Below are 19,978 nucleotides of genomic sequence, written 5' to 3'. Positions count from 1 at the left end.
CTCCAGTCTGTGCTCTGTGTGGCTCGGCGCAATGACGTCACATCCTCGCTCCTGTCTGCGCTGAGCCGCTCCCTGCGCTAGCATTGGATTCAACTACCTGCGTCCTTGGGATATGCCACAGCGGCCCTGCCCGCCACCATCTTAGTGGGCCCGGGACCATTGCACCCCCGCTAGCTACGCCTCTGACTAGTTTCATATGATATATAGATTATATAGGACAGTTATTACAAGGGACATACTACTACTAATACTAATAAGGTACATTACTAAACATTTGACTAAAAACCGTGCTCTCAATTGCTCGACCACAGTGGGCCTCATGTATAAACTTGTTCTAAGAAAATGTTTTAATTGTCCACAGCAACTAATAACATCACTGCTTTCATCCTTTAAATAAAAGCTAAAATCTGATTGGTTGTAACACTGACACATTCATGGAACAGTTTTAATGCCTGAGGCCCAATGGGGTGGGTGATTATATCAAAACCTTTATGCCAGTTTTCAGGAGTTTAAAAAGTCATAAATTTTGACTGTCACCATATTTGCACAAAAATGTTCGACTTTTTCCGTCTCGCGACAATTTACGTAAGTGACGAAAAAAGGGGCAGTGCTTAGCAGGAGGGACGGGGCCTCCCATGGACCAACAGATTTACCATAACCTCTGCCAGAAACTGACGTAAGTAATGGCACAAATCTACACCTGTTCATAGCAGGTGTAGATTTTCATTTCTGTTGCACAAACAGCCAAAGATGCGCCAATTTTTTTAAGAGCTGTACACCTCTTAATAAATTTGGCGCATTTTCCGGCAATGTAGATTGAAACTACAGTCTTAATATATTCCCCCACTATCTTTAGTTCTTGAAGGGATTATGTCCCAAGCCTTATATTTCACACTCGCCAGTCATTCCAGAACAGTGACAATGACAGGGGTCCAGCAGCAAAATTTCCATAACTCCCATTTATTTGAAGAGAGGTGACTGCATATGTGAAGTGAAGTTTTATCTTTGATTAATATTGATCAAAAATGTGAAATCCTAGCATCTGTGTGATACATCTTTATAAACGTTTTTGATATTGTCACTTAAAAAAAGTTTTATGCAAAGTGCCAATAAGCAGGCGATCTGCTGTTGATTGATGGATCTAAGTTGGCTTATTTTTTTTTTGCAATGAAAGTTGTAAACAATTTTATTCTGGGGAAAAAGTGGATGTAACTATGAAGTCCTTTATTGTTAGATGGTAGAAGGAGCAGAGTTATCCAAGTCTACATAATAGCAAATCTCAGAGGAACACTGGTTTCAAATATGAGTTTTTATTCAACACATATTCCAGAAACCTGTAGCTCCATGTCGAAGCAACTTCTATTTTGGAGATGTGATATAGGCACTCCTTTCATATTTAGACAATTTAGGTAAAAGTAAGTTCCCTGATGCTGTCCATCCAGTACAATCAGCCACCATCTATGGTATTCTATGAAAATAGAAAGCAGACGGCTGTTGTGTTACCCGTTGGGTAACAATTCACTTTTACCCAAATATCTTCTTTGCAAAATAGATTATTTAGGGAATTGATGATCATGCTAAAAGTTGGCGCCTCACTTAAAAGATCAGTTCCAGTGCAGTGTAGACCTCCCCCAGGAACTGGACCTGAGAACGATGGTTGCCAGTGTGTGATGCCCTTTTTACCTTATAGATGTCTATGAAGAAAGAGAGCGATTACCGGGGCTTAAGTCCCGACCAGCCTACGAGCTGTTTGATATTAGCGCTTTTTGTTTTTAGTCTCCCTAATTCTGTATCTGTTCAATGCATCCTTGTATAAATAACATTACAAGCAAAACTCTTATAACAAAGATTATGTTTATAGCTAACCACTCGCTTGTATATGTGTTTCCACAAATACATTTCTTCCGGCCTTAGGCTCTTACCCTACTCTCTTATACATCAGAAACTGAGTTTGACCTGATTTACTCTTGCAGGACAAAGATGGAGAGTTTATATACAAAGAAGTCATCAAATCCCCCACCACTCCAAGGATCTCACTTGGTAAAAAAGTCAAGTCTGTCAAGGAAACCATGAGGAAAAGGATGTCCAAGAAATACACAAGTTCTGTGTCAGAGCAGGTCAGTAGGAAATTTACATTCCTTTCCTGCAAATTGTTTATTGAAAGTAAGCTGCTTAAAGAAAACCAGAAACAATGCTGTGAATTCTAGAGCCCAGCTGTGTGTTGAAGAATACAGGCTTCCACATCCATCAGATGTATGTCACAATGCCTGAAACACCACCTCCAGCTTCTCATCCGTCTAAGTGTTAGATTAAAAGGATCCCAGGTTCTATTCCTAGCATCATGCCCCCTTGGGTCTCTGTTCGGAAATCAGAAATAAATCGATTATAGGGGATGGCTAATGAAAGACATGAATGGCATACCGCTGGTACCCCTGACCATACATACATCCCAGCACTAGGTAAGGCACAGCTGCCTATACTCCAAAAGAAGGGACTGTTATACACATGTGCATTACTATTATATAACTCTGAACACAGTTAAAAATACTGAAGAAGAGTAGTCTGTTATTTTCTCTGCAAAGGATATAGAATTCACAAATAGTTCCCAAACTCAATAATCATGAGCAAACACGCTTATTTAAGTAATTGTATGCTTAAGGATAATACTTTCCTTTTAAATGGACATAACTTTTCAAAGAATGTATGTTAATTTAACAGTATAACTGATATAGATCAACTTTGTAGTTTACTTGCTGTTAAAATGTAGTTGTTTTTTCCATGCAAATTCTGCGTGAAGTTACTGCCACTAGGTGTTTCCCTTCCTGTAATTGCAGTCCACTCAAGCAAATCCATCCCTAGTTACAGAGTAGAATTGACCGGCTGCAGAAAGTGGGGGCATGTCTCTTCACTGCCTGCCCATAAAAATCTATGGAGGGGGGAGCAGAAGCAGAGAGACACAGACATGATGCTAATACAAGTTTATGGAGAGGGGAGGTGGGGCAGGAGCAGAGTGAAAAAGACAGACGCTGCAGCTTCCTGGAAAGTGTTAAATCTCATCCCAGTGCTTGATTGCTCATTACTGCCGTATAATCTCCTCCATTCTGCTACTGCTTTTATTTATATATATATATATATATATATATATATATATAATATATATATAGTGTGTGTGTGTGTATGATAGATAGCGATAGGTGAGCAGGATTCTACTCTTCTATGTGTGCAGTGTATAGAAGACATGATTAGCCATTAGGCTACTTCCAGTAGCTCAGAGACAACTGAGAATTAGAGAGACCGAGCCTGCAGAGGGGAAAACTGCAAAATAATGCAGGATACAAATCATATAATGGCCAGAAATAGTGTTATTTCTCATGTACACATACATGACAGTTTATTCTGAAACGTCACCTGATAAGTTAGGTATGCTTTAAATGCAGGGTAATAGATAATTATAAAACACTTTGTAGCACATTTTCTAAAACATATGTAAGAAGCGTACAAGGTTAGAGGGACTTAGCGTAATAGATTCTCTGTACACTGGCAAATGCTGCCCTCTAGCTGTGCATAGCTGTATAACAAAGACGCACACATTTAAGAACACTGCAAAAGCACATGCTACATCTTATAGACATGTGCCTCATAGATCAATACTGTATCAGAGAAAAAGGAGCCTTGTTGCCTAACCAACGACAGCTCATATTTTATTTACTATACTGTGAAAATGAATCACGGACTAAGGCCATTGTTTATCTAAGGCCCAAATACAAACCTTTTAGGTTATAGTAATCGTTTCGATGTGAAAGTAAGGTAAACAAGAAATATGATATTAGAATGAACTACATGATCTCGGCACATATGAAATTACTAAATCCAGCTACTTTTCATCTGCTATCCTTATTATTATTACTACTACTAACTACTACTACTAACTACTACTACTACTACTAACTACTACTACTACTGACTACTACTTACTACTACTAACTACTACTACTACTACTACTAACTACTACTACTGATTACTACTACTTACTACTACTACTACTACTACTACTACTACTACTTACTACGACTTACTACTACTACTACTACTGACTACTACTTACTACTACTACTACTACTACTACTACTACTACTACTACTACTTACTACTTACTACTACCTACTTACTACTACTGACTACTACTTACTACTACTTACTACTACTGACTACTACTTACTACTACTTACTACTACTAACTACTACTACTTACTACTTACTAATACCTACTACTACTACTTACTACTACTTACTACTACTTACTACTACTAACTACTACTACTTACTACTTACTAATACCTACTACTACTACTACTACTACTACTACTTACTACTTACTACTACTACTACTACTACTACTGACTACTACTTACTACTACTTACTACTACTACTACTACTACTACTACTACTGACTACTACTTACTACTACTTACTACTACTAACTACTACTACTTACTACTTACTAATACCTACTACTACTACTACTACTACTTACTACTTACTACTACTTACTACTACTGACTACTACTTACTACTACTACTACTACTGACTACTACTTACTACTAACTACTACTACTACTACTACTACTACTGACTACTACTTACTACTACTTACTACTACTACTAAATTTTAAAAGCACCTTGCTGGTTAGAATCCATTCCAAGATCTCATCTTACTATCGACTCTCATCATGCGCAAAATGAGAGCTAGAATTGCTGGTTAACAACTTTGCATTGCTAAAATGATGGCCCTGAATTATTTGGCCTATACCATATACATAAAACCACATTCTAACCATATCAGTTCTTTTACACCTGAACAAGAAGGAACTTTAAAATGTCATTTGTTCATGATAGGAGACAAGTGAGCCGCATGCTACACCACTGACAATGGTTTACTCTACTAATCCAAAAGATATTCAGATTGAACGCATGGCACTGATGCCAGTTGAAGGCATATTTATGCCAAGTTGTTTCTTCTGCTTTTAAGTGTGTCTTTTGAAGGTAGTATACTCCTTAATAAAGTGTCAGGTTCGGCATATATTAGAACCATATTCTTTGTTTAACGTATGAGAATAAGTCGCTAGAATACAAACTAGGAACACGTGTAAAAATGATTGGGCTACAGGTACATACAGAGCAGCAGCGTGGTTATAGGTGTGCTCATACCTCCGCCCTGGAGCTGTGAAAACCATTGCCCTGGTTGTATATATCATGTGACAGATGTGCGGCCCTGTTTCACATTTTGCATCAGATCCCATGAGCTTCAGGCTATATCGCCTCTTCCTAGAATATCCTCCTGAATGACAGGTGAGAGGAGATTTTATTGCTTTTCTGTCAACAAATAAACCGTTCTAGTTGTATTACTCTAGAATACAAAGAGTGATTCCATTTTTCAGTATGCCCATCAATCCTCAATAAGGATTCACCAATAAATTCTTTGCAGACTATGCGCATCCTGACTCCGTTACATATTGAATAGGTTTTGTGTTATTTATATGAACTGATTACTAATATATATTACCCCCATTATTGGTATGGGCTTTTCGACAATAAATACATTGTACTGAATGATTAGGATCAGGTTTTGGGAAGTGGTTAGTAAAGAATAAACTGCTGAAATCATTGACCGTAAGTGACACGCATTAATTGTTCTGTATTGTTACAATGTAAACCAAAAGACTGCAGCTGAAGAGCAGTAAGTGCTAAAAAGCTTGCCCAGCTCTGGTGCCCCAATATCTTCTGACACACACAGCACACAATGGGGTTATTTTGGTTCAGAGATCATGTTATCGTGTCTTCTATTCCAACAGATTTGCTACTGTAGACATTAAATATATTTGTTGCTGGTCTTGCAAAATGCAAATTATAGGTTTCATGTGACTACATTTATGACTACAAGTTCCATATACTTGGCCTGTCTAAACTTTTCTTGGCATCATTGGAAAGACAAGTTGCTGCTTCTGCACACAGTAATTTCCATACAATAAAGTTTCATACAGATTAGGCTTCGTTCACATCTGTGTCAGGACTCCGCTCATGGGTTCCGTCACACCTTTCCATCAGGGGAACCCATGAATGGAATCCAAACTGAAACAAATGGAAACCATAGGTTTCCGTTTGCATCACCATTGATTTCAATGGTGACGGATCCGGTGCAAATGTTTTCCATTTGACGACGTTGTGCAAGGGTTCCGTCGTTTTGACGGAAGCAATACCGTAGTTGACAGCGCTATTCCGTCAAAACGACGGAAACCATTTGCACCGGATCTGTCACCATTGAAATCAATGGTGGTGCAAATGAAAACCTATGTCTCAGTCAGGGTTCCGTTCATGGGTTCCCCTGACTGAAAGCTCCGAAGGAACCCCTGAACCTCCAACGCAGATGTGAACGAAGCCTTACACTGACACTGTACTTTCTATTTGTTTCTATTGCTGTTGGGACAAATAGTCAGATTGTAGGACATAAATTCCAGCATATAAAGTACATTAAACCCTACAGATAATTACAGTAACGGAAAAAACATCCTCCAAGACTGCCATTCTCAAGCTATGCCAAAAAGCTATAAATATAGTCTAATTAAATGAACCCAGAAGCGATTACCATCCCTTAAACCCAAAGTTATTAGATCACATGATTCATATGTGATGGATGGGTTTAGAACTTTACATGGGTGAGACGAGGATTTCCATATCTTTATAATCATGTATGTATTCTGTAAAAAACACTTATTTGCGAATCGGAGATCGTGCTGGAAATGGTCATAGCACAGTTTACATTATTGTAGAAACAACCCATCCAGTATTTTTATACCTTCTATAGTCTACAATGTGCTTTCTTTTAAGATGTGTTCTCCCACAAAATATCTTGGACTCCATGTGAAATTAAGTAGATTTGTCATATAAATGCATTCAAAGTATTGTTTACTTGCCTAGGTAGCGTCCACTAGATTTTCTAACACGTCCCGAATTCTATGTCCACCTTTAACAGCACACAGAGGAGGTCACGCATGCGCCGTGCATCTTCCTTTCCCGACTCTGCATCGGTTACTATGGGCAGCTGTGGTTCACGTGATACACAGCTCAATTTTTTACACTTTACAAATGATTTATACTCAGCTTTTCTCTGTATATACAAATATTGTAAAATATTCACAAATGACCATTAGGTGGTCACCCATTTCATATGGTGTACAAAAGTATATGCTTGTGTTTTTATTAGATCTATCATTTTTTAGACATAATATCCATATTATAATATATTTTTCAGGACTCGAGCATAGACGGGATACCTGGATCTCCTGAATTTCCTCTGCCCCCAACCAGCACACTTGAAAAGCCAAAACTAAAAGCAGGAGGTTCGGTAGAAAGTCTTCGCAGCTCCCTGAGTGGTCAGAGTTCAATGAGTAAGCACAACACATTGTAGTTTACCTTTGGACTCACCAAATCCTTCATCTAATCATCTCCATAAGCTATCTATTGTATAGCAAAAAATACACTTAAGGCTTCTTCACATCTGCGCTAGGGCCCCGTTCCATCGGAGCTTTCCGTCGGAATGGAGCACTGACAGACACGAACGAAAACCATAGGTTTCCGTTTCCATTTGTCCCCGTTGTGCAAGGGTTCCATCGTTTTGACGGAATCAATAACGTAGTCTACTACAATATTCCTTCTGTCAAAACCACGGAAATCTTTCACAACGGAGACAAACGGAAACCATTGGTACCGGATCCGTCACCATTGAAATCAATGGTGGTAGAAACGGAAACCTATGGTTTCTGTTTGTGTCTGTCAGGGCTCCGTTCTGACGAAAAGCTCAGACAGAACGTCAGAACAGAGCCCTAGCGTAGATGTGAATGATGCCTTACTGAACAGACTGTAGCAGGCTACAGTACAGACATTCAGACAGATGTGACTACCCAGGATTGTGATTGTGATTGATCTGCTTTGTCAGGTGGTCAAACTGTAAGCACAACGGACTCCTCAGCCAGCAACAGGGAGAGCGTCAAGTCTGAAGACGGTGATGATGAGGAGCTACCATATAGGGGTCCATTCTGCGGCAGAGCTAGAGTGCACACTGACTTCACCCCCAGCCCATACGATTCAGATTCACTGAAACTTAAGGTTTGTAAACAACTTCACACTTTATCGCCACAAAATCTACCATCTACCACTATATTGAAAAAGTTCAACATTGACTTAGATGACTGCGATGTCCCTACACACTTGCAGTATATAAAGCATTTTTGTGGAAATAGACATCGCAGTGAAGGACTGTCAATCAGAGTAAACGTTGCTGAACATTTATTAACCTAAAAAGAGGAAATGTTACGCAGTATTGCCTTAAATTCCTTACAGGAGGTATCATTACTTTTTCTCTACAGAATGGAGACATCATCGAAATTATAAGCAAGCCTCCAATGGGCACCTGGATGGGCCTTTTAAACAATAAGGTTGGCACTTTCAAGTTCATATATGTGGATGTAATCAATGAAGTTGAAGAAAAGCCTAAGCGCCCAACAAGAAGGCGTCGCAAGGGAAGACCACCTAAGCCCAAGTCTGTAGAAGAGCTCCTAGACCGCATCAATCTCAAGGTAAACTCTTACGTCCGTTTAATATTCCTGCGCTATGAGGAAGCTACTTCCCCCAACACCCACTACCTAAAAACCCACACAAAACTGGACACTGATTATACCTTGTACAAACCCAAGACATTTCCATGTCATCAATATATATATATATATATATATATACACACTTCTAGCTATGGCAGTGTAAAGGGAGTATTTTATATTTATTTACTTACCCAGCAAAGAAGCAATGAGAAAATAAATGTGATTATTTTTTTTACTACACATAAACTGAGAGACAATCTTAATAGAGGTTATAGGTATAAAATAAGATTTATACAATAACGGTTTCACCTCCGTAATAAAACCACGAAGCATGAAATCAATTGCTTATATTACAAAGTGTATTTAATGGAATAGCTGAGCAGCCTGTATTACAATATGATTATTTATTAGGATTCCTTGCATATGGGCTGTACAGAATTTTGTGAGCACATGGGTTTGTTGTAGAGCACTTCAGACAATTACTCACATCGCCGACAAATAAGATGTGCTAAAAGACGCACAAAGAAAGAAAAGACCACATTAATAGAAGTCCAGCTACACTGTTATCACTTGACTGCTGTTAGGCCGTCTACCTATCTCCGCATTATAAGTGTTCTTTGTGATATTACATTAGTCTTTAAACAAACTTCAATTTGTGAAACATATTCTAGAAGATGGCTTTCCTGGACTGATCCATTTTGATAATGAGCCAATAAATCACATTTATATTCCAAATGAACCGCAGTGCCCAGCAAGCTGTTCCTTACTTACTAGGCATGTTTATGAAAGCATACAGCTTACACTCTACCAGTTTTTTTTCTGTATTCACACATTACTGCAATGGGCAACTCAAACCAGTTGAAGATTGCATTGTTTCTGGGGAAGTAATCCACGCTGTCATGGCGCCTCTTGTGGTTTGTCCAGGGATGGCTATATGTGGCTATATATAACAATGTATGGTCTTAAATGTGTTTATATACAACCTACATAAAATAAAATGTTCTCCTACTTACTTGATAATATCCAATCATATAAGATGGTAAAGAAATTAAAGGTAATCTGAAAAATACTAAACTAATGAACTATCTAATTTACTAGTAACGTGTATATATGTGACTGTCAAATGCTATAATAAATATGATATACTTTCTATTTACTAACAGAGGTAATGGATCAGACAGTTTAGAGTTTTAGGTAAATAAATAAATAGCAATAATAAATAGAAAAAAAATACATATTGTGTACCTGATCTGCACTGTTTCTTTATTTTTGGGCTGCTTTACTATATGTAAACAGAGTTATCTTGTATCCAAGTGAGATTTCCATGCCTGTCTATATATATATATATATATATATATATATATATATATATATAGAGAGAGAGAGGGCACTACATGGTACATATTTATTGTGGTGCTGAGCTGGGAGATAAGAGAGAGAGTGTGTGCGTGTGTGCGCAATGTTTTATAATGCTGATGGTTGAATATGATGTGTCACAATGTTGACCGATACTAGAACCATTGCATATTTAGACCTGTATTTTCAGAGTAAGCAGTCAATCACACTGATCTCACGCTGAGCTGCCAAACCTTCCAAGCAATGCAGCCAGTATATAAACATGTTCACAAAAGTCCTACCTTTATACCATAACACATGTTGTGTACAAGATAACATGTCTCATCAATGATGGAATACTGCTATACAATCTTTCGTAGTATATTTATCATCTAGAACTCAACTGTAAATTTGCATTTCTTTTGTAGGAACACATGCCAACCTTTCTTTTCAATGGTTACGAAGATTTAGACACTTTCAAACTTCTAGAAGAGGATGATTTGGATGAACTGAATATACACAATCCAGAACACAAAGCAGTCCTACTGACAGCTATTGAACTCTTACAGGAATATGACAGTAAGATTTTTTTTTATATATTTGATAACCGCTTTTTTCCACGATTATAACAAATGTGAATGTGACACCTGATTGCTGACCTGAATATCAATAATAAGAATGCTATAGTATAGAAAAAAATGAAATTACAAAAAAATTAAAACCGTTTAGGAAGACCTGTGGTGGTTGTTCAGTCAGTCATACCCAACACTGCTGAAGGTGTCCAAACCAGTCAAAATCTGTATGCCAGAAAGATTCAAGACCTCATCTGACACTCCACCTCAAATCTAAACTCTGCCATACACAAGATTAATGTCAACCGAACCTGCCGATTTTAGCAGGATTGGCCGATCATCTAGTGCGTATGGAGGCCTCCCGACAGCAGATGTCAGGGGGGAGAAGGATCGGGTAGTTGGATTTCAACATGCCCAATTCTCTTGTTCTCAGGGGAGATAGGCTGCTGCCAGAAGCTTACTCCCCTTTCATCATTCAGAATACATGCACACTCGGGAGAGGAGGAATAGCTGAACCTCTCCATTACTAGCATTATTGTCTATCTAATGTCTATGGTCAGCCTAAGACCACCCATGTGGGATCTGTGACTGTAAAATTGTGTAAAGGATACAAAAGAGGAGGTTTCTGGTCATCCCGAAAGTGGGTGTATACATTCCTGTTTTGACTTCCATTGCAGCGCCTACATACCTCATCTTTTATATCCTCTGCATGTTGTTCAATTCTGTTTTAGGCTCTGTTAACACTGGTGTCATGGCTTCCATTTTTCAAGTTATGTATATCTGTTATAATCTGCTTTGTTACTGATTCTGATCTTACTGGCTGAACTTTTGAGCAAGTCTACTATGACCACAGATGCACAAGTAATAGTTCTCACTTTTTTGTACATGATAATATGTACATTGTGGGATTTTATTGTATCTCTTGGTTTTTACATTACAGTTTCCCACATGCCACTGTAGTATAAATGTTAACGTTTTTCATTCAATGTTATATACACAGGTAACAGTGATCACTCCGGGTCTCAGGAAAGACTTCTCACAGAGGGAGAAAGTAGAAGTGGATGTTCCCCCCGGGACTCTGGCTGCTATGAGAGCAGTGAAAACATAGAGCATGGTAATGGCATGAAGTAGACATTGGCCAACAACATGCTGACTCAAATTGCACACCATTTAGTACTGGCCAGCATGCTTAGGTTTCCGTAGTCAATGTGCGGAGATAATGTCTGTTCTAGTAAAAACAGGAAACAAACTAATGTTAATTTAAATTGTATAGTTTTCTCGTTCATAACTCGGTACGGGCAGCTGGCCAGTTTGCATATAACTAAATCCTGTGGACCTTTCAACTTGGAAGGTGCTCATACTTCTCTTAACATGGATCACCACGCTTGCCTTTTCATTTCCTTTGTAGCCTGTGTATGTATTACTGACATTCTCTGTCTACTTCATTTTCATTTGCATTACCATCCTTCATGTCTGCCTAATAAGGAGGAAAGACTCCATTAACGCTTGCAAATCTATCCTGAGGTTCTTGGCCATAGGATGACCTAAAATTGTTTTTTAACATATCTAAATGGTTATTTTCATTAATGAAACTTTTTTTTGCTTTCAATATTTCAATCGAAACACATTTTTGGACCAAATTTTATCAAGATAAACTATTTGGCAAAAATTACTAGAAAATCTGATTTATTAAATGTAAAAGTGACACATCTGTAAAGCAGATAAAACTGTACAGCCCTCTATTACTAGCAGTATTGTCTTTACGTCACATTACTATTTATGGTTTTGAATATTTTCTGTTATAACCATTTCATCCAAAGAGGTTATAGAGTCTTTAAAAATTATGTGTAAATGGTTTACATGCAGTAACATTAGTCACTTACTAATGTACTGTCTGTAGCTGAGATGTCACTGTAAGCCAGTCTCACAAGCAGTCACATGACCATGTTTGTGTGATGTTCCGTATTCAGGCATCTCAGCTACAGACATTACATTAGTAAGTAACTAATCTTACTGCATGTAAACCATCTGCATGTGGTAATTTCCCTTCTCCACCTCCCTGTAGTACAGGACTTCACACATAACATGCCTCTTATCACCACTGCTCCTTGCTCTTGCCGCTCCCTGTCTCTGGGGGATCCTATTTCACAGCAAACAGCACTACCTTACACCTTGTAACAGAGGGGCATGCAAACAACTGCAAATATAGGCAATGTCTGTGAGAGGAGAAATAAATCATGGGAACTGTAGTTCTTTACATGATGATCCCACCCATGGAATGCCCCGTCAACATCACAAAAGCAGCACTGCAGGGAGGTAGTCAACCTAATGAAAATAAAGAACAATTACTTCTGAGTTATGGTGGCATCACCTAATGAACAATTCAGACATATACAGGTACTTTTCCGTCTTTTTTGTAGTCTAAGATAGCCCGTTTAGGGTATAGATTCACCTTTTAAGATCCACACTTTTCACTAAATTTTAGGAAATTACTTAGTGTTGCTTAATGTATTTGTACTAGCAGATAGCTCTGCTTCAGTTACTGAGCTATTGGACACTGCAAATAGCTTTAGGAGTTCTAAATTCCTATGTCTACCCAACTTCTCAGACTACAGACTGCCGTTTTATTGTAGTCCGTGGTGTGTGGACAGGCCTAACTTCAGTAACCAGTAAAATTCACCATTATTGAAACCGAGCATACCTGCCAATATAAGCATATAAAACATTTTCCTAATAGTGAAAAGGACTACTCCTGGACAAAGTTACACTTTAAACAAACCCAATTGTATGCTTATGAGGGTTTGCCCTGCTATAAAAACGCCCATGCTGCTACAGAGGAGTCCTAGCTTTTTAGATAATGCCTGGAATCCCATTAATTTCCGTAAATCTTGGTTACTCAAACAAGATATAAACAAATTGCTACTTCAGCACTGTAAACCTGTAAATAATAGGCAAAATAGCCTAGAGACTGCAAAAAACAAGAAAGTTTACATGAAGCATACCAGAGAGGTCATTTTCTGTGACTTTTATAGGACGTGTGTAAAAGATTAAGATTTTGTGTTATGATGTGGCATGTGTGCTATAAAAACACATAATAACAATACAGATGGCTGTAATCCTAATACAGGCAGAAATAAGGATTTAGCATTTCTAATACTTCCTACATAATTAAAGGCCAAGAAGCAAATAATACCATCTGCATCCTGCAGCTTGTGAGCCACGTCTACTGTAAATAAAGATGGCCCGGTATGCATGGGGAAATACATATATTATATGGTTTATAGATCTTATTTTACTGTCAAAGGGGGCTAAGGCTCTGTTCACATCTGCGTTGGAGGCTTTGTCAGGAGCCTCCGTCGCAAATCCGGTCAAATCCGGCAGAAAAAAATAGCGCAACATGCTGCACTATTTTTTTCCGGTAAAGCAATGGAACACCATGACAGTACCCATTCAATTCAATTTGGCGTTGGTGTCTGTTATGCAATGGATCAGGCACTTCCTTTTTTTCCATTCTGCTCTTATAACCGAGCAGAACAACGGGAGGGAAAGAGAGAGTGTGTATGAGTGTGTTTAGTGCAACTTAAAAAATATATATATTTTTACTTTTTCAGATACATCTGCTTTGTATCCTGGATACACAGCTTCTGTATCTAGCGCTGAGACCTGAATCCATCAGGTCAGCAGGGATGGGTTCAGTGATAGCGGATACTGCGTCTTTCGGACACGCAGGATCGAGCTGTTATCGATCACATCTAAGTTCATAACTTAGATGTGATCGATAACAAGTGACACGCAGGACCCGCTCTCACTGAACCCGTCAGTGCAGCCGATCAGACAGTTTCAGGTCTCAGTGCAAGATACACCTGCTGTGTATGCAGGATACAAAGCAGCTGTATCTCAAAAAGTACAAATATTTTTTAATTAATTACAAAGTTGCACCAAACACACTCATACACTGTTTTTTGTTTTGTTTTTTAAATTGTTTTCAAAGGTGTACATATCCTTTAAATGTTTACACATTTAAAGATTGGAGTATTGGAGGATCCCAGCAGAGGATAGGAGGGAAACCTTTCCATCTTTCTGTGCTGGGATCATTAAAAATATGGCCATGTGAATGCTACAAAATAACAGCACTAAATGACGTCAGTGTTGATCATTATGCTCATCTATAAGCTTTATACATGAAATACTCATGTTGTAATAAGTTCCATTTTAACACAACAGAACTATTTTATATCCAGCGTTACAAAAGAGAAATTATTTTTAAAGGCAGTTATGTGGACAGTATTGTACATTGTAGATTTTAAAGCTGTAATTACAACCCATGATGTGTAAATAGAGACATATATTAGACTTGTTTTTATTATAAATGACAATGGGATGTTCACATACATTCTTTAAAATGTAATAAAAAAAATTCTGTTTGTATAACACCTCTCTGCTTGCTTCTTTGACTTTATCATGCCTGTGCATTGTTTTAACCCATTGCATTTCTAGCTGCTTATTCCATTATTCACATCACAGTGCATTGTGATTATTATATGGTGTACTGTTGCATAACATACTACCATTAATACTGTAACATATTGTATGAAATTAGAAATGATCTTTTGCATGTAATCATTTGGCATCATCTAACTTTATAACATTGATTGTAAAGATGGTGGTTAGATATTACATTTATACCTATCAGAATCACTAACTAAGAGCAAGAAAGTCAAACTCTGCTGTTACCCTGCAAAACATCAGCAGAATATAGGCAGCTGTTTACATAGTCATAAAACATGCATAAAAACATTATTGTAAGTGTTGCCCATAGCATCCAATTAGATTTTTCTTTTTTTCAAGGCCGGATATGAAATATAAGAAGTGATCTAATTGCTTGCTATTTGCCACGCTGGTACAACAGCTCTTATGCATGAGGGTACTCGTGTCTGCTGATTGGTGGACACAGGAGCTGCAGGGAAATTGATTTCTATATAGTCTTATATTTGGGGTTTCTTACCTTATTGTCCAGGAATCTCCTGAAATATGGGAGATCTCCTGGCATAACAGGCGTGTCTGTTGTAAATGCTTCTGGCAGCTGCCACCAGGGGAATCTTACTGCATGTGTATTTTTATTGCTGCAATTGACTTCAATGAAAGCAGTAAGATCCCCCTAGTGGTGACTGCAGGCACGCACAATTTTATCTTTTATTTCTAAAGCTGTGTGAAGGGAAACCTCAGTTTGCAGGAATCTATGAAACAGTATTTGTTCTAGGGATAAGAACAGCCACCAAGCAACAGCTAATGGGTGTAGGCGACGGTCAGGAAGAGTGAAACGCAGAAGCGTCGCAAGGCGCCTGCAGTAATGTGTTTCCCTTTCGAGGCATCTCTCGCATTACGGTGGGAGCTGCTTCAGAATATTTCACGGAAGGCATGGTGGCTAAACTAATCCAATAAGGTAGTAATATTGACGAGGACGACGGCTAAAGAAAACTGAACACAGAGATCAGATTTTCTCAATTGATTAATTGGGACAAGGGGACGTCCCCCACCCGACAACCGAAATCTGTATACAAGCATGTATAACTGTAGACATATTGTCAACCGTCTCCTTTTTTTTTTTTTTTTTTTTAAATTAATTTCTTATAATGTTAAGGTGCAGACTTCCATTAGGCCTAACTAGACAAACTTTGTAATGCTCCTCACCTTCGCCTATTTTTTGGGTTCAGCTATTGGCTGTGTCACTTGTCTCTGATTCTTTGGTAGCCCTATGAGACAAATAAAACAATATCCGTTCATGTTTCTACCAACAGGAATGACAAAGTAGGGTTGCTGTTGCAAGGTGGTTTCCCTTACCCATAGAACAAAGGAGGTAGGAAGTCTTGATGTAATGAAAAGATTAGAAAACCCTTCTCTGTGTGGTGCTAACAAATCCAAGTAATACCCTAAGGTTTGTACAAAACACAGTGATGGATTTTCCACATCCCTTAGTACCCAAGCTCAATAGGGGATCAATCAAAATAGGCTGTCTTGGTTCTACCCTTCAAGACCAAATGAACCCTGCCTGGGCTTTGCTGGCAATGGTTCCTGAATGTGAATTAGGGAAAGTTCTAGCAGCCATGGCAAGAGATAGGCATTCCAATTTACTACCTAGCATTCTTACCGGATAATTTGCATCCACTTCTGTGCTTAGACATAGCAGTAGTTGCTCCACATCCCATGTCGTGGAGAACTTCTGTGTGAAAGGATGTGCAGCTGCCGCTCCTTTCAGTAACCTTAGATAAATATTGTTTTTTTTGTAAAATTTTGGTATAAAGAGGTTTAAAGCTGAACTTACTGTAGAGACTTAATTGTGGCAGAAGCCATACCGGCTTGGAATTTTTGGCTTAAAAACTCTGCATTCAGCTCTGAGAGGTGCCTCAAAATGTGACAGTTCTTGAATTCAAAATGAAAACTTCATATGTATTACTGTACGTTTCTAGGTGTCAGAATAGTTTGTTAAGTCATTTGTGTGTTCAAATCGGCATGGGAGTGAGAACAGCTGACTACAGTGGCGATCCACATTAATTGTGGAAGCTAAAGGAAAAGATCCTAAGAGCCCTGAAAACAGTCGTCTGTGAAGCCCAGGGGAAGCTTCTGTCCCTTGATCATGGTATGTGACAATAGGCACCATCGTTTCAAGGGCCAGACTGGATAAAAAAATGACCAGTGGGTCCATCTGTTCCTCCAAGATTTTCCACAGGACCTGTGACATCACAACTGGTGGAGATAATGCATATAGGTTCTTCAGCTGGTTCCACAGAAAGGATCGAGAGTCTATGTACCCTGCAACCTTGTTCTGGCCACAAACATGGATGTTTGGGCTGTTGTTGAGGAAAACCGATCTATCTCCCTTCTCCCGCAGACTTGATCTATATTTGCAAAGAGACAGCGCTTGAGAGCCACCATAGAAATATACATCATGGATGCATGTAGCAGCCAACAATGTTTGAGAGTGATAGAGATTGCGTGAAACACATATTTTAGGTCTACCTTTATTAGAAACATGTCCCTTCCTATTAGAAACCGTAAGTCTGCAATGCTCTACATTCAGAATCATTATGTTTTAGAAGGGCATTCAAGAATTTTACGTTCAGAACTGTTCTTACTGACCCATCTGACTTTAGAACAGGAAAGATGTGGCTTATTCAGCTCTTTTCTCCCTCTATTGCCGGAGCATCGCCTTTGTATGAAAGCAAGGTGGTGTCTTGTTGTAAACTGAACTTTTTTTTTAAGAAAGAGACAAAATGTTACTTATAATGTTTAGGACCCAACAGTCTATGTTTTAAGTGTTGGGAAGGAATTGGTAACTGGAATGTCACCTAAACATGGCCTTTTGGAGGGACCATGCCTGAATGACGACCCTCGGTCCAGGTTGGAGATTTTTTTGATGGTTTGGTCAACTAGATCGTTTGGGGAAACCAACCCTGTAATAGATATGAAAATGATAGAAACTTTTGCTAAATACTCTGGATTAATTATAAGTTGGCAAAAATCTGTTCTCTTTCTGGTCGACTCTGGCGGACACACTAGTGATGTTCCTCTTAGAGTTATTGATTCTGATTCCTCTTTTAGGTATCTGGGAGTGATGGTGTCCAGAAATGTACAGGAATATTTATCTTTAAATGTTACTCCTATGATTAAAATATGGAAAAAGCTGCCAATTTCAATGTCTTCCGGATTGGCATTGGTAAAAATGGGAATACTCCCACAGTTTAATTGTATTTTTATCAAATAACCCTGCCTGGATAACGTTAAAAGTATTTAAGATTGTAGATAAATTAATCATAGATCTTATTCGGCAGGGTAAAAAGTCTAGAATAGCTCTTATTCACTTATAACAACCAAGAGAGAGAGGGGGTTTTTCTATTTTTTGGCTTCACAATTGAAATATTAGCTTGATTCGGAATTAAATCCTGTCAATAGTTTTTTAGTTGACCAGGTCCATTGCTCTATAGATATGAATATAATTATTATTATTCAAATATGAATATAATTGAATTATTGGAAGCGGGTCTCTTAACGTTTGGTACCTTTAATCACTTGCCCACGTATTACATGCAACAAAAAGTATGGAAAACTGTGAAACTTATATGTAGAATTGAGGGATATACAAGATTTACACCTTCATGGCATAACATACAATTTTAAACATTTGTTCTCTGAAGATGGGATGAAATTCGGGTGTAAGAAGGTTATATATAGAGTTGTCCAGGTCATGGAGTCAGAAGGTATAAAATCCTTTCAGAATTTACAATTAGAATATAATCTTTCTAGTAGTTCTATGTTCATATATTTCCAATTAAGACTCGCTATAAATGCTCAATCAAAAGAAAATATTTTCACACTGCAAAAATTTGATATTTTGGAGTGCCTCATGGACATGGTGGAAAAAGTAAAAAGGAGAAGGTCCCATCTAAAATATATAAGATGCAAGTAGATCATCACTCTATAGATCACTGCTTTGTTTCCCGTGAAAACTGGCAAAAAGATATTGGATCTATCTCACAAACTGAATGGCATAGAGTATTGGCTAATTGTTTAAACATCACTTTTAATGCGTCTTGGAATCTTTCACACAGGTTCACAATACACAGATTACACCCAACACCATCTTTTGATTTAATATTAAAAGAAGACGTACAGATAAATGTCCAAAATGATTTGACAACAATGCCATATGCTTTGGAAATGTCCAAAAATTTATATGTACTGGAAGGAAGTGGTCGATAAGTTACAAGGTGTATATAAGTTGGACATCTGGATATCTCCAGTCTTGTGTTTACTTGGTGATAGCTATGAATTGAGGACCTTTGTTCATAAAAATAAATCTATCACTAAGGCCCTCCTTGTGGCAAAAACTTTTATTTTACGACTTTGGTTGTCAAGTAATATTCCATCATATGTAATATGGAAAAATGTTCTTAATCTTATGATATTTAGAGAGAGGTGGATATATTATAAGACAAATCAGCAGGCTAATTTTTTTGCTGGATGGAATCCCTGGTTACAATCTCTAACTAAGAACGAATACAGGACAATAATGGTTTAATGTGTACATTTTGATACTGGTTTTGACCTGGAAGGTCCAAGGTCTTATTGATATACTGAAAATATTAGCAGTTTTTAACCTAATTTCTTTCCACCTTTCTGCAATAATTCGCCTGCAAGAAATACATCTGGCATCATGATACATCGGGTTGTGAAATAATGGGTTGGCTAGAGTTTTGGATTCTAATTTTTCTAGAGATGTATGTATCCTAATTAATAAAAACGTATCATTTGAATTATATTCATAGTCAATGGATAAGGTGGGCCGCTACGTATTTCTACGTGGGAGAGTGTGTGGAACGGTTATGATAATAGCTAATATATACATCCCTCCCCCAT

At 38.0% G+C, this 19,978-nt stretch overlaps 1 protein-coding gene across 7 annotated transcripts in view; it reads left to right on the top strand.

Annotated features, from left to right (window-relative positions):
- Positions 1–19,978, top strand: part of SASH1 (SAM and SH3 domain containing 1) — a 1,215,726-nt gene that overhangs the window by 1,177,556 nt on the left and 18,192 nt on the right. For all 7 annotated transcript variants that reach the window (XM_075862576.1, XM_075862582.1, XM_075862580.1 and 4 more), the window contains 6 exons: positions 1,974–2,117; positions 7,313–7,448; positions 7,997–8,166; positions 8,427–8,636; positions 10,421–10,571; positions 11,565–11,678. In XM_075862576.1, the coding sequence (XP_075718691.1) occupies positions 1,974–2,117; positions 7,313–7,448; positions 7,997–8,166; positions 8,427–8,636; positions 10,421–10,571; positions 11,565–11,678 (925 nt within the window). The remainder of the gene's footprint in view (positions 1–1,973; positions 2,118–7,312; positions 7,449–7,996; positions 8,167–8,426; positions 8,637–10,420; positions 10,572–11,564; positions 11,679–19,978) is intronic.

The sequence above is a fragment of the Rhinoderma darwinii genome, chromosome 4 (genome assembly GCF_050947455.1).
Source record: "Rhinoderma darwinii isolate aRhiDar2 chromosome 4, aRhiDar2.hap1, whole genome shotgun sequence".
In the NCBI taxonomy this organism is placed as follows: Eukaryota; Metazoa; Chordata; class Amphibia; order Anura; family Rhinodermatidae; genus Rhinoderma; species Rhinoderma darwinii.
Note: the sequence above shows the minus strand (reverse complement) of the source record. Positions and strands in the feature narration are given on the sequence as shown.